This window comes from Drosophila sulfurigaster, chromosome 3 (assembly GCF_023558435.1).
Source record: "Drosophila sulfurigaster albostrigata strain 15112-1811.04 chromosome 3, ASM2355843v2, whole genome shotgun sequence".
Classification (NCBI taxonomy): domain Eukaryota; kingdom Metazoa; phylum Arthropoda; class Insecta; order Diptera; family Drosophilidae; genus Drosophila; species Drosophila sulfurigaster.
Genome location: NC_084883.1, coordinates 48,955,404 through 48,970,300, shown reverse-complemented (window position 1 = coordinate 48,970,300; position 14,897 = coordinate 48,955,404). Strand labels below are relative to the sequence as shown.

At 32.9% G+C, this 14,897-nt stretch overlaps 4 protein-coding genes across 6 annotated transcripts in view; 3 read left to right on the top strand and 1 right to left on the bottom strand.

The window, feature by feature from the left end:
- LOC133843788 (platelet binding protein GspB-like) overlaps positions 1–14,897 on the bottom strand; it is a 97,751-nt gene that overhangs the window by 61,603 nt on the left and 21,251 nt on the right.
- LOC133845399 (uncharacterized) lies at positions 9,640–10,384 on the top strand. Its single transcript, XM_062279860.1, has 3 exons — positions 9,640–9,810; positions 9,862–10,026; positions 10,083–10,384. Exons 2-3 carry the CDS (start codon positions 9,877–9,879, stop codon positions 10,236–10,238), a joined length of 306 nt encoding a protein of 101 aa, XP_062135844.1. The 5' UTR covers positions 9,640–9,810; positions 9,862–9,876; the 3' UTR covers positions 10,239–10,384.
- LOC133844070 (uncharacterized) lies at positions 10,798–12,360 on the top strand. Its single transcript, XM_062277898.1, has 4 exons — positions 10,798–11,567; positions 11,626–11,778; positions 11,830–11,994; positions 12,051–12,360. Exons 1-4 carry the CDS (start codon positions 11,523–11,525, stop codon positions 12,204–12,206), a joined length of 519 nt encoding a protein of 172 aa, XP_062133882.1. The 5' UTR covers positions 10,798–11,522; the 3' UTR covers positions 12,207–12,360.
- On the top strand, positions 12,826–14,801 carry LOC133845467 (uncharacterized). 3 transcript variants are annotated; one of them, XM_062279933.1, is made up of 6 exons: positions 12,826–13,070; positions 13,127–13,279; positions 13,337–13,501; positions 13,566–14,203; positions 14,262–14,426; positions 14,635–14,801. In XM_062279933.1, exons 4-6 carry the CDS (start codon positions 14,180–14,182, stop codon positions 14,791–14,793), a joined length of 348 nt encoding a protein of 115 aa, XP_062135917.1. In that variant the 5' UTR covers positions 12,826–13,070; positions 13,127–13,279; positions 13,337–13,501; positions 13,566–14,179; the 3' UTR covers positions 14,794–14,801. The 3 variants fall into 3 exon arrangements, with proteins under 3 accessions (XP_062135917.1, XP_062135915.1, XP_062135916.1); XM_062279931.1 differs by lacking the exons at positions 14,262–14,426; positions 14,635–14,801 and having other exon boundaries at positions 12,855–13,070; positions 13,566–14,132; XM_062279932.1 differs by lacking the exons at positions 14,262–14,426; positions 14,635–14,801 and having other exon boundaries at positions 12,857–13,279; positions 13,566–14,132.

Genomic DNA, 14,897 nt, shown 5'->3' with positions numbered 1-14,897 from the left:
CAGACTAAATATGCCAGCGGCAACAAACCAATGAATACGTATACGCCGCATTGGCCCAGCGCATACTCTACTCTACTCTATTCGCTTGTCTTTAAGCAGATACAAAACAGGTAGCGCAACGTTGTTGTCTGCCTCATTTGCCCTGCTTCTGCAACTTCCACAAAATTACGTTACCTTCAAGTCTGTCCCGTCTGTGGCATTTAGGCACAACAACACAGACAGCAGACAACTCGAGTGTGAGAGATGAGTGTTTGCTGTTGTATGTGTGTGTTTGTGTGTGTGTGTGGGGCAACAACAATAATGGCATCAAATAAAAGCTTAGGCCACAAAACAGAGGCAGACAACTAACTACGCACAAGCGACGACGACGCAGGATATGCGTTGCAGCCACAGCAGCAGCAGAGGCAGCAACAGAGACAGAGGCAGCGGCTGCGTCTGTGGCTAGCGTGGATTAGAAGCCAGCCATGTCGTAATAGAAATATGTTAACACCAAGGTAGCCACAGCTGATGGACTACAAGTTATGCTGGCGACAAGGCTGACAAAGCAAAGTAGACTCTTCAACATCAATTAATAATGAAGAAGTTATAAATGTGACCATATTATGTATAGCACAATTAGCATAAATATCCTTCACTTTTGTGTATGGTCACACTCGATCTTAACTGTCTTCTTGTGTGTACATTTGTACATCATTATATATATTAATAATCAATGTTTTTGGAAAAATCAAATAAAAGGAGTATAAACACAAACTGTTTGGAACTTACAAAAGTGAAATTAAAGACGATCTTAATCATTCAAATTCTTATTAAGCTTTTTACTGTTTACATTCTACTTAAACTGAATTTTAAAGCTATTGCACTATTGCTATTATTTACATTTATTAGTATTTCTTTGCTGTATTACTTATTAAGTAAAAAAAGCAAAACATTTGGTGAAGTTGTTAAAGATGTGATAAAAATTTAAATGCCATTAAGTACACAGAATTAAAGTCAAGTAAAACTTGTATACAACGAATATGTAGTATAAAGATTAATTAAAATTTTGCATCTTCAAATCCTCATTAAGTGCATATTGTATAATAATAGATATAAAAGGCAAAAGGCGGAGGCATCTCAAACCCTATGTATATATTCTCAATCAGTCCGTCTGTCTGTCTGTCTGTCCATCCGTCCGAATGAACACCTAAATCTCCGAGAGATAAAATATTTAATTTTGGGTGGCAATCTTGTATATTTTGCACTCTATGGTACATATATTTTGAATGTAGTACTTTATCAATACTTTATTAGATGGTTAAAAAAAGCTTTAAAAATATGCATGTACTAATATTATAGAAACAATTCCCATTCATTTGCATTTTCTTTATATAAATAGATTAAATTGAAGAAAACAATGAAAACAAATATTTGCAGAATCCTCATAAATATAGAACATTATTTTAATTCTACTCTATATTTTAAGTACTAAATGAAAATAGTACTTATCGACACAAAATGTATAAGGTATATTATTTACTACTCGATTTCAGGCTGTCTGTTTGTCTTCATAGGCTATTAATTAACCTTTAAATATTTGTAGAATATTTACAGGGTAGAGAGTCGTTAAAGTTTTGCCAGAGACACACGCCAAACGGAAGAGGCTCTTGGGGCAACTTAGTTGAGCCCCTCCGGAGGCGAGAGCGAGAGGAGTTTTTGTTATGTACGCACATTAAAGCATGCACACTTATACAATCACATGCTCACACACACACACACACACACAGAGGCGCACAGGCACGCATACATAATATGCGACGTAATGCCGGCTCAAGGACACGCCACACTCTAAACAAAAACAGAAAAAAAAAGAGGAAAATAAAGAAAGAAAAATGCAAAAAGGAGAGAAGAATGAAAATGGTGCTGCCTACGCATATTTACGCATACATAAGCATTCATTTTGGCATAGGCAATGGATATGGTGTGTGGTGTTATGCGGCGTATACGTAATGCCGGCAAAATAAAGCATACGCCGTGTAAGCGGCTGGCGGAAGCAGACAGCGGAAAGGAACCGGCAGCAACATTTTTTGCGCGCCTCGTTTTATGCTATGCAAATATGTTCGGGTGTTTGTTTGTGTTGGATTTCTATTTATTTAATACGCACACACACACACACACACACCCACAAAATATGATTGTAAATGTATGTGACGACGACAGCTTAGACATTTATGCGCAGTTAAGCTGATTGAAGATTGTGCGATTTCATTGAAAGACCTTGGCTAATATAGACATTAGCAGAAGAGAGCGTGAGATCCGAGAGAGAGCGCGAGAATTTTCCATTTTTGGCCTTGAATTAAATGCTTAAGCGTATTCGAAATTGGAATGCTTGAGAAACAATTAGATAATGCCGACGTACATATTTAAATTAGTCATTTGTTGAACCAATTTGCATGTTCTGCCCAGCTTTTTTGTTTGGGTTCGCCAAAGCATTTCCATTTCCATTTCCATTTCCCGTTTACTGTTTATACAACATTCATTCTCTTTGATTACTTTATTCAGTTTGTTTTTGCACTTTGGAATTTGCATTTCGAATTGTTTAAAACATACTGAATTTATTTCGCCAAGGCTAATTTTGTGCGTTGTTTTCCTGAGAATACTTTTTGGAAAATGCTACAATGAAAATATTGACACAATTATTAGTTTAAATATTGTTTGTTGAGTCTGAGAAATAGCATTGAAAAGTATTATAATAAAAGTCTTTAAGAAGACGTAACGTAAGTAGAAGAATACTTTTCCATAATAAATTACGCATGCTAATTGCATATCGCTTTTGTTGATTTTGAGAAATCTTTTTCAAAATTATAACACAATAAGTGTACATTGTTTATTTTATTATTACACTCCCTAGCCGTAAGAAGACTGTTATAACTTCCTGCCTACAGTAATGGTATGTAACAGGCAGAAGAAGGAATCTCTTTATCAAGAAAGAATTGTAAAAAAGGACTGTAGCTGCCGGTTCTAAATTGCTGGAGTTTATAATCTGGTATATTTTTTAATCTAAGGTATATTTTAAATGTAAGTAACTGGCAGAAGAAAGCATCTCATTCTCGAGAAATAAATTTATTTAGAAAAAAGAATACGGCTGTAGAAACTTATTGGATTTGGTTGATAATTTGGTATGTTTATATGGTATATTTATACCCACTACGGGTAGAAGGTACTATCAATATATGAATATACCAAGTATGATATTTGGTATATTTTTTAGTATTTTGTGGAATATTTGAAAATTAATACCGCACTGTTTTTCCTTTCATTAAAAAAATTAAAATCGAGCTTTCTTACTTGTTTTTTTTTTAATGTAGTAGTATACTTATATACCAAATATGGTATTTGGTATATTGATATAGTACCTTCTACCCTATGTTTAGTGGTTATAAATATACCATAGAGTAATACTATATCAATATACCAAGTATGATATTTGGTATATTTTTTTTAGTATTTTGTGGTATGTTTGTAAATTAATACCGCACTGTTTTCCTTTCATTAAAAATGCGTAGTGGGTATTTAAAAATCGAGTATACTCGATTGTAGCTTTATTACTTGTTTTTTTTTACGTAGTGGTATATTTATATACCAAATATAGTATTTCGTATATAACTAATGTTGTTGATAATCTAGTATAATTTGTACTCTATGGTATATTTTTTGATGTAGTAGTATATCGATATACCAAATCAAGAATTGGACGCTTACAAGTATTTTTTTTTTTGTATATTGAATTGGTATAATTTAACTATAATACCGCTTTCACTTTGTTTTGACATTGTGTTGAAGGTATTTCACAGTCGACCACTTTTCTTGACTTTTTCTGATTAACTAATGTTTACAATACTGTTTCATAATATATTTAGCATGCAAATTGTGTTGCTTAACGTTTGTTAATTCTCAGAATTGTTTTCAACACAAATATTACAACTCTAGTGTATAACTAACATATTATACCATTATTCATTTACGATTGACCTAAGTTTACAATTACTTTTCCAAAGTTTGACTACCGATTATAGAGGAGACATCAAATGGCTTGTAAACACCTGTAAGTAATTTATATTCATGCTTTTTAATGGCAATTTGCAGCTTATGGCGCTGCTGAACCAGTTAGGCGTGCGACTGAAATCCATTTAAAGTAATTTATATTGAGTGCGACAAATGCGCGACGTATACGTAATATGTATTAATGTTGGGCAAATAAAGACAACAACGAAACAGACATGGATAAGCACACACCAGACAGAAAGAGAGAGGGAGAGAGAGAGAGGGGCAGACAGTCATTCAGTTGGTCTGAGTGTCGGAATGCGTCGCATGTCATGAACAATTGCAATTTGTATTTTATTTTATTGGTTTATTATTCATTATCAATGGCAGTTGGGTCGTCGCGAATGGGGCTCTATTGAAAGTGAGTTAAATCAACTGTCGCGACATGCTTAAGCCTGGGCAATCAATGGCTGGCTCATTGCCTGCGTCAGTCATCAGCCATCAGCCATCGACCATCGAACGTTGAATGTCGAACATCGAACATCGAAGTGTCGCCTGCCCCAAATGGCGACGCTGTAATTAGCTCTGGCTAATCAACAACAATATGCGATAGTATATGTGTTTGTATGTGTGTGTGTGTGTGTGTAGTAATACTTGTTCTTCCTCTGCTGCTGCTGCTTCGACTCAGTTATGCAGTCGCAGTCATTGAGTAACTTACTCAATCGATTGCCTGGCCGATGAACTGCGCCGGCCCCAATGGCTTCTGATTGCACTTTTTCTTTTTTGCAAATGTGTGCGCGTTTGTTCGTGTCTGTGCGTGTTTGTGCCTGTCTGGTGTCGAGTCTGCTGTGCAAAGCGCGCGCACGTGTCCCATTCATCAATGTGTGTGACTCTCTTCACCCCCCCCCTCAGTTTTGTGGAGCATAGTCCAAAGTTACTTGGCCCTGCACTTTGCATAACTTTAATACTATATTTGATTTGTTTCGAGTTTGGGTTTGTTTTTTTTGTATTTTATGGATGCCTCAGTCAATGCCAGCAACAACATGGCGTCGCCCTCTCTCTCTCTCTCTTTCTCTCTCTGTCTTATCGCCATCGCCATCGATCGATCGTTGCCCCACAACACACGCGCTTCAAGCGTCTGACTGGCGTTCATTGAACGCACTTTTTTCAGCGAACCGAGCTGAGAGTATATAGTACTATATTATTATAATTTCGTCACGAAATGTGTAACGCATTAATGCGGGCAATCGCAAATCCGTAAAAAACACTCACATACACAACTGATTAGTGCGATGAGCTCACTTGATACACTCGATCAGTCGATCAGTTGAGTTTGTGTGATTAATAAGCTTAATGAGCTGATCAGTATTCTATAGCTTTAGATTATGCTCGAATAATCACTCTTACAAGAATGTCATTTCGATTTGCTTATTTATTTTTTTGTCAAACAAACTAGTTTGTTGAAGGCATTTAACATTAACACAACTTGTGGTGCTAAAGGGATAATAGAAAATTCAAAGGTTCAGATTAAGAATGAAGAAGTTTTGAAGTTTGGATTATTTTAAAAAATGGTTTCTTAACTATATTAAAAAATTAAGTAAGGTTTTGCATTTATTTAATGATTGTTGCTTTTCTATTCAACATTTCCTTTGAATTCTGAATCATTTTGGATCATTTTAAAAAAAATGGTTTCTTTATTATATTAATTTAATGATTGTCGCCTAATTATTCAACACTTCCTTTGCATTCTAACCTAATGACAGATTTGTGTATATTAAACACTAAAACAAATGCCAGCGAAAAGTAATATTTAGCTTATATTGAAAGATCTTTGTTGTTAAATGATTTTGCTAAATTTCTGAAAAATCTTGTAGAGTTTCAAATTCATTTAACAGATCGTTTCTTCATTTTTGAAATTTATCTCACACACTGACTGTATTGAACATTTTATCGAAATACGAGAAAACTTTAAAGCATTTTTATTTGAAATTTGAGTATTCAAGATTTTTTCGAAAAGCCATTAATGTTCTGCAAATGTTAAGAACTTATTGTAGTTGAGTTTGCAATTGAAATTGCAAGAGTTTGAATCACTTAAATTATGGGTTTCAAATTTAAGACTATTCGAAGGTTCAAACTTTAATCAAAATCTTTAATAATTGCGAAGGATAACTTATATATTTTTATTGGATTGATTCTGCATTGTAGACAACATTTGGTTGCATTTGAGCTACTTTCTTATAAAGTTGAAATGAAGTTTGGTATATTTCAAATATATTAACGATATACCAAACTTGAAATTCGGTATATTTTTGTATTTTTGCAGCATTGTTTTGCTTTTATTCTTTTGACTAAAACATTATTTAATAATATTTCAATTGAATAAATGATCTTAAGATAGATTAAGTTTTAAGTCATGTGGAAAAATGTTTTTTGCTAACAATATTTAATATATTTATTACAGACTGTTTTCCGTTTTGATAATATTAGATTTGAAGAAATTATTTTATGATAGATTAGTTTTAAGTCATATGTATGTGACTTTTTGTTATTTTCATTTTGGTGGCTGTCTTATATGCACAAATGCTTAAATACAGCAATAATTTGTGTATGAAAGCCAGGCAAGCTTTGAGAGTCAGCAGCAGAGGCTGCGGTAGAGGTAAAGACTGAGGCTGAGGCAGAGGCAGAGTCAGCAGGCAATGACCGAGCTGCGCTGCAGCAGCAGCGATCAATGCACCTTCGCCAAAAGGTGCAACGCCTCGTATAAGACGCGACTCAACTCGAGTTGAGAGTACGTCTGTCCGTCCGTCTGTCTGTCCGTCTGTTTGTCTGTCCGTCCGTCTGTCTGTCTGTATGTGAATGTGTGTGCGGTTGTGTGACCGTGTGGTTGCTTGTGTGTTTGTGTGTCTGGGCATGCAATGACGCACGAAACGCGATCAGCAGTGCGAGTGAGCCGGTTGAGGTTGAGAGCGAGGCAAAAAGGGGGGACCCAACGACTTGTCGACCAACAAAACTTGACCAACACACACACACACACATATACGTATGAGGCCATGGCTATTTTTAGACCAGCTGCAACCGCTGACTGCACTGCAACCACTAACCAAGCAGCCAAGTAACCAAGCAACCAACGAACCACGTTCAATTGCCTCGGCCCAGACAAAGTTGCTCAGCGGGGCCGCCGAAACTGAACTGAAACGAACCAAAAGTTCGTTAACTGAACCGACGCAGTTTTTTTCGCTTTTTGCGATCAGATTTATGCGTGAGGGCCGCCACAGCGAGTCCAGTTTAACCCGAGGTCAGCAAGCAAAGCAAAAGCCGAAGTCGAAGCCAGAAGACAAGACAAGAAAAGGGTGGGCAGCATTACTCCATTGCATTGCATTGGTGCAGGTGGCTCAGCGATCCATGTTACATGCCAATTTAATAGCACTTTTTACACACACCCACATACACTCACACACTCGCACACACACGCACCGTCTGCTGTTGACCGCGGATACCTTTTTTTCGTTGAGAAAGATACATTTTTGCAACCAGTTGGCGGCCGCTGCGGAAGCGTGGCAAATCCACAGCATTTTGTCTTCATCGCTTGCTTATTATTATTGTTCTCGATACCCGGTAGACAGGTGGGGGCAGAGCATGATAACTAAGTGTCTAAGTTCAAAGTGAAGCTCAATTCGATACCTTAAAATACAATGATTTTCAATTGCATGTCAATAATTGCAACGTAGTTCATTTAATTGCACATTTAAGATAATTGCATACAATTGTAAGTAGTTAATTTGCTATACTTTATTTTAGACTTAAATGCATTGCGTATAATTGCTTATTTTGGAATATTGAAACATTCTTAAGAAAACAGATGTTTCATTTTTATGAAAATTTGCAGTTAAGTGCACATTAAAGGCAATTGCACACAGGTTAATTATCACAATATTCAGTAGAGCGGATCGAAATCTTTTAGCTTGAGCACATTGCATATAATTGCACTTCTCTAAAATGTTTTGCGTTATATAATAAATTTGCAGTTTGTGTTGTTTTTGTGTAGAGATTCAGTTAAATGCACAATAGCTGTTAAGTAGCGAGAGGATGACAAATCAGTAACTCAGTTCAAAATGTGCTCAAATTCGATACCTAAAATATTCAAATATGCATGTCGATAATTGCACATCTTGGATAATTGCATACAATTGGGTAGAATTTATTGGCTATACTTTTTTTTACCGTTGCATATAATTGCAACAGATGTTTTATTTGTATGACATAATTTGCAGTTATGTGCACATTAAAGATAATTGCACACAATTAAATTATTACAATTTTCATACAAATTGCTTTAACTCTTATAACTTGAACGCATCGCGCATAATTGCAAGTTTCTGAGATGTTTTACGTTATATGACAAATTTGCAGTTTGTTTTGTTTTTATGTAAAGTTTCAGTTAAGTGCACAATAGTTAATAACTGTCATTATTTATCGTTCGAGCAAAAATGTTGTTCAAACGGTAAGTTTGTTAGATAGATTCAAATAAAAATAAATTCCAAAATATATTCTATTACTGCACATTGCAGATAACTGCATCACATGCAATGGTCATGTAATTATTGTATTTCTGATCATTGTTAGGTGCCCTTGATTCTCTCAGATTAAACTTTAAAATATCACAATCATATTATGACGGTATTATGCTAACATTGACAAACTTTATTTCATATTTTTGATATATTTTCTCAAAATAAACACCGGGTATTTAGCAGTCCAGTGTACTCAACTTTGATGTGCCTGCATTTACGTTCGCCTTGTTGTTTTTGTCGTCTTTCTGTTGCTGTTTTGTTCGTCTCGCAGACAAATTTATGAGCGCTAAGTGAAGGCCAATAAAATTCTTTTTGTCTGGACTCGTTTTTGGGACTCTTCTTCTGCCTATTCTCCCCTTTTTGACTCATTTTCAGCCTTTACAAGGCCCATTAACTTTCATGCGGTGTCTCTTCACTCTCCTCTCCACCTTCTCTCGCTTATCATAAAACAAAGTTTATTTTTATGCTTTTGAAACACTCAAATCCTTGAGAAAGCTTACGTATGTCACTCACAAAAGGCATTTAATGTCATTCCCATCTGTGGTTGGGTTTCTTTCAAATTTGCCTTTGTTTCTATGTGTCTATATAAATGTATTTATCTTAAGCTCTTTTTTATGAACCTTTTGTTATATTTTTAACGAAAACATATAATTATGTTTTATTTTTAAACATAAATTTGCAATGTGGAAACAAATGGTTATTACTGTTTGTTAATTGCGTTTCACATAATTTGAAATCTATTTAAAATATTTTATAATCTGGAAAATCTAAAAATATTTTCTCTTAGAATTCAAATCGTGTATTTATGCATGCTTCACTTCAACTCTTAAATAAAAAATTGTACACAATTGAGAATCGATATTGATAATAATGTATTTAAACTTAATAGATCGCTTAGGTTGGAAAAATCTATTGAATAGCGAAAAGTGAGAAGGTTTTAGTACATTATTCGCCTACAACATGTTAAAGTATTTTCTAATATGGAGTTCCTTAGGATTTTTAGTGGTATTAAATATCCCAACATTCCATGTAGCCGATAATCATATAAATATATATTTCTCAGTGTGAGGCTCATATCACATTCACGAATTTTAAGTGTAGCTTGGCAAATGAAACTAATGGTGAAATCAAATTGTGCCGCATCAAAGCCGTCAATCGCACTCACAAATATCTTTCTTTGCATATAAGTCTTAATACGATTCTTGATAACTTGAATGTAAGTATTACTTAGTACTTCAAATGGACTTTATCGAGTATTTTATCATAGGGAAACTTGAAGCTAATGCGCTTCGACAATGGCTATAAGCCATTTTTCATTGATATAACCTATGATCTCTGCAAGTTTCTGAAGGATCCACAAAATGTCATCGTACTGACGTTTTACAATACGTTTAAAGAGCGCTCCAATTTGAATCATACCTGTCCTTATGATGTAAGTGCAAATATTTAAATTATTCTTTAATTATTACTTCGATTATTCCTTTATAGCACGACATTATTGTCGATAAAGTGTGGACTGGAAATCTTGAGCAGGGTTTTGCCAGATTTTTACCAACACCAAATGGCGACTTTGCAATTTTCTTGACTTTTTACAAAAATAATAAAGTTTTTTCGCAATTCAATCTCTATTTAAAAAAAACTTAAGGAATAAAGATTTCATACATTTATAGAAATCAATAAGTTAAAGGTACTCAAAAGAATTGTGTCGACCCAATTTTGTTCTCTCAAACAAGATAAAAAACGAATATGATTAAATGTATTTTATTTAATTCATGTAATATTTTGGTATATTTTGAAAGTAATAGTATATCGGTATACCAAATAAAGCATATTATAATATTGGTTATATTATATTAATAACATTTTGAAATTTAAAACAATCTTAATTTTTCATTTTACGTTCTAAAATATGTAATATTTTTGTATATATGAAATGTAGTAGTATATCAATATACCAAATACGATCTAGCCATCTCCGTCTGTCCGTATGAAACACTGGATCTCAGAGACTATAAGAGATAGAGCTCTATTTTTTTTCGACAGCATTTGTTATGTTTGCACGCATATCAAATTTTTTTAAAATTTTTGGCACGCCTAATTTTGCGAATTTTGTGTGTACAATAATAACTATGGTAGTTGTGATTCCTGAAAATTTGGTTGCGATCAGACAAAAATTTTGGAAGTTATTAAAGAAATACTTTTTCATGGGCAAAAACGCTTACTTACTAGGGGTTTTAGTTTCTTTGGCCGACAATCTGGTATATTATGCCGTCTATGGTATATTTTGAATGTGGTACTATATCGATATAACAAATATACCATTTGGTATATTTTTAGTATTTATGCAGTATATTCGGTATATTTTGAGAAAAATACCGCAAATTACATTTCTTTTATTCAAAATGGGTAGCGGGTATCTCACAGTCGAGTACACTCGACTGTACCTTTCTTACTTGTTATGCTTTTGAAGCACTCAAATCCTTGAGAAAGCTTACGTAACATATTTCACTCACAAAAGTCATTTAATGTCATTCCCATCTGTGGTTGGGTTTCTTTCAAATTTGCCTTTGTTTCTATGTGTCTATATAAATGTATTTATCTTAAGCTCTTTTTTATGCACATTTTGTTATATTTTTAACGAAAAAATACAATTATGTTTTATTTTTAAACATAAATTTGCAATGTGGAACCAAATGGTTATTACTTTATTTAAAACTGTTGGTTAATTGCGCTTCAAATTATTTGAATTTCTCTTGAAATTTAAAGCGTGTATTTATGCATGCTTCACTTCTATTCTTAAATGTTAAATTGTACACAATTGTGAATCGATTTTGATAATAATAATAATACTTAATAGATCGTATAGGTTGAAAAAATCTATTGAATAGCCAAAAGTCAGAAGGTTTTAGTACATTATTCGCCTACAACATGTTAAAGTATTTTCTGATCTGGAGTTCCTTAGGATTTTTAGTGGTATTAAATAGATCAACATTCCATGTAACCGATAATCATATAAATATATATTTCTCAGTGTGTGGCTCATATCACATTCACGAATTTGAAGTGCAGCTTTGCAAATGAAACTTATGGCGAAATCAAACTGTGCCGCATCAAAGCCGTCAATCGCACACACAAATATCTTTCTTTACATATAAGTCTTAATACGATTCTTGATAACTTGAATGTAAGTATTTCTTAGAACTTTAAACGGACTATATTGCGAATTTTGTCGTAGGGTAATCTGAAGCTAATGCGCTTCGACAATGGCTATAAGCCATTTTTCATTGATATAACCTATGATATATGCAAGTTCCTGAAGGATCCACAAAATATCTTCGTAAAGGCATTTTACAATACGTTTAAAGAGCGGTCCAATATGAATCATACATGTCCTTATGAAGTAAGTGCACATATTGAAATTATTATTTTCTTATTACTTTGATTATTCGTTTATAGCACGACGTTATTGTTGATAAAGTGTGGACTGGAAATCTTGAGCAGGGTTTTGGCAGATTTCTGCCAACACCAAATGGCGACTTTGCACTTCTTTTCACTCTTTACACAAATAATAATGCTTTTGCGCATTTTAATCTCTATTTAAGAAAAACTTAGAGAATACAAATTTCATGCATTTTAAGAAATCAATAAGATAAAGTTTTCAAAAGAATTGTCTCAACAAAATTAATAACAATAGGACGAAATGTTTATTTATTCATATAAGAATATTTCGGTATATTTTGAAAGTAATAGTATATCGGTATTCCAAATAAAGCATATTATAATATTGGTGTTATTATATTGATAACATTTTGAAATTAAAAACAATCTTAATTTTTATTTTAGGTTCTAAAATAATAGTTTGGTATATTTTAAATGTAATAGTATATCAATATACCATATATAAATTTTGGTATATTATAATGGCTTTTTTTTAATATTAATTTGGTGTATTTTGCCGATAAAATCACATTCTCAGGATCAAATACCGATATACCAAATATTGTTTACAGTATATTACGATATTTTAATCATGTGGTATATTTTTACGTTAATGCCACACTTTCAGAGTCAAATAAATATACAACAAAAATACAAACTTCAGCGTTTGCTTGTTTAAAGTGTATTTATTATTGTACAGACTTTAAAAGTGGTCTTAAAATTTCCTAATTGATGTCAACAAACTGAGATTAATATGTTCGAGCGAATCGTCAACATTAAATGCGAATTTTTATGCATTACTTAAACAGATAAATGCGAATATAAATCCATCAACAATCAATTCAAATCGGTATTTTTTTTATCAAATATAGTATTAGCGCTTAATGTGTTTTGAGATAATTTAAAATGAAATGCCAACGCATAATTATATGTACAAATATTTCTCAGTTAAGCGAAAAGCGATTAGTTTTAAATTCATTATTAAACTGCGAGATGTTGATGTACAAACTACTCTGGAGTTGCATGGGATTTGTTATGGTAAATTTTCGTATTTTATTTTTGACTAATGCTAATTACATTCAGAACCTTTTTAGTGCACGGCTCATGTGACTTTCACGAATTTGAAGTGCACCTTTTTGAATGAAAGCTTGGGTGAGTTCAAAATTTGTCGCATCAGAGCTGTTAATCGCACACACAAATATATTTCGATGTATGCAAAACCCAAAATCATACTTGATGATATAACTGTAAGTATTATTACTGAAAAATGCATACATACTACAATATAATGAATTTCTTTGAAGGGTAATATGAAAATAATGCGCTTTGATTATGGATATAAGCCTTTCTTCATTGACATAACAATTGATGTTTGCAAGTATCTGAAGAATCCACAGAATGTCATTGTCACGACATTCTACAACACATTTAAAAAAATGTCCAATATAAATCATACTTGCCCCTATAAGGTAAATGAAAAAATTCAAAAATTCATTCCTAATATACGATTTATTCATCTTTTTTTGTCTATAGCATGATGTTATTATTGATAAAGTGTGGACTGGAAATCTCGAAAATGATTTCAGCAGATATTTACCCATACCAAATGGCGACTATGCAATCTATTGCACTTTTAATGTTTCTAATGTTGAACTCGTCAAAATATTTATTTATGTACGAAAAAGTTGAGTTGCATTTATCAATTCAATACTAACTCACAAATCTTATATTAATGACAAAATATATTAAATTCATTTTATAATTAAAGAACTTTAAGTTTATTTTTGTGCAATTAACAAGTTAACTTTCCGTGAACAACATCTAAATTTGAATTTGATTGTTTATACTATTTTATTCATCATTTGTATGTGGTTTTAAAATATTGTATTTTCATTATTTGGTTTATGTGTTGTGAAAGAGCATGTTTAAAATATTTCTGCCAGTTTTTGCCATAGGATTTCTAATGGTGAGTAAGAATTGGTATTTGGAGTGTTCTTAAGCTTTATTTGTTATAGTCCACGGCTCACGTGACTTTCACAAATCTCAAGTGCGGCTATAAGAATAAATCCATAGGACAATTTCATCACTGCGATATTAAGGCCGTTAATCGTACCCACAAGTATGTTTCAGTATATGGAAGACACAACATGAGAAACATTAATAATGCTACAGTGAGTGTTAACATAAGTTTGACGGTATCTAATCCTTAAATTCCTGATATTATTATAGGTAAATATAAAGCTAATGCGTGACAACCATGGCTATAAGCCCTACTTCTTTAACTTGACTTTTGATGGCTGCAATTATATGAAGAATCAAAAGAATCCTTTTATCAATCTGTTCTACAAACCTTTGAAGGAGACTTCGAGTTTTAATCACTCTTGTCCCTATGGTGTGAGTAGAGAGTATAAACATGAATTGAATATTCTTGCAGAAGATATTTAACATATTATAAGGATATTGTGATATGATCTGTAAATCTTATTGAATATTCAAAAATATTTGAAAATATGCTTTTGAAAATAATCTCTGCAAATTCAAAGACAAAGACACATTTTCCCTCATAATTCATAATGTAAATACTTTATTTATTTCCCCACAGGAAGAAATCATTGTGGACAAACTGTGGACTGGAAATCTTGAGGTAGACTTTCTCAAATATTTGCCTATATCAAATGGCAACTATGCGATATTTTTCACCATTTACGTTTACAATGTTGAACTATTTTATGTGCACATTTATTTACAATTAATGGATTAAATGAATAAAGATAGCAATAGTGTATCCATCCCTTTTTGCAGTGTAGCTATCAGAAACTCATTTTGGATATAACTAAGATAAGTATAATTACTGTATAATATTAC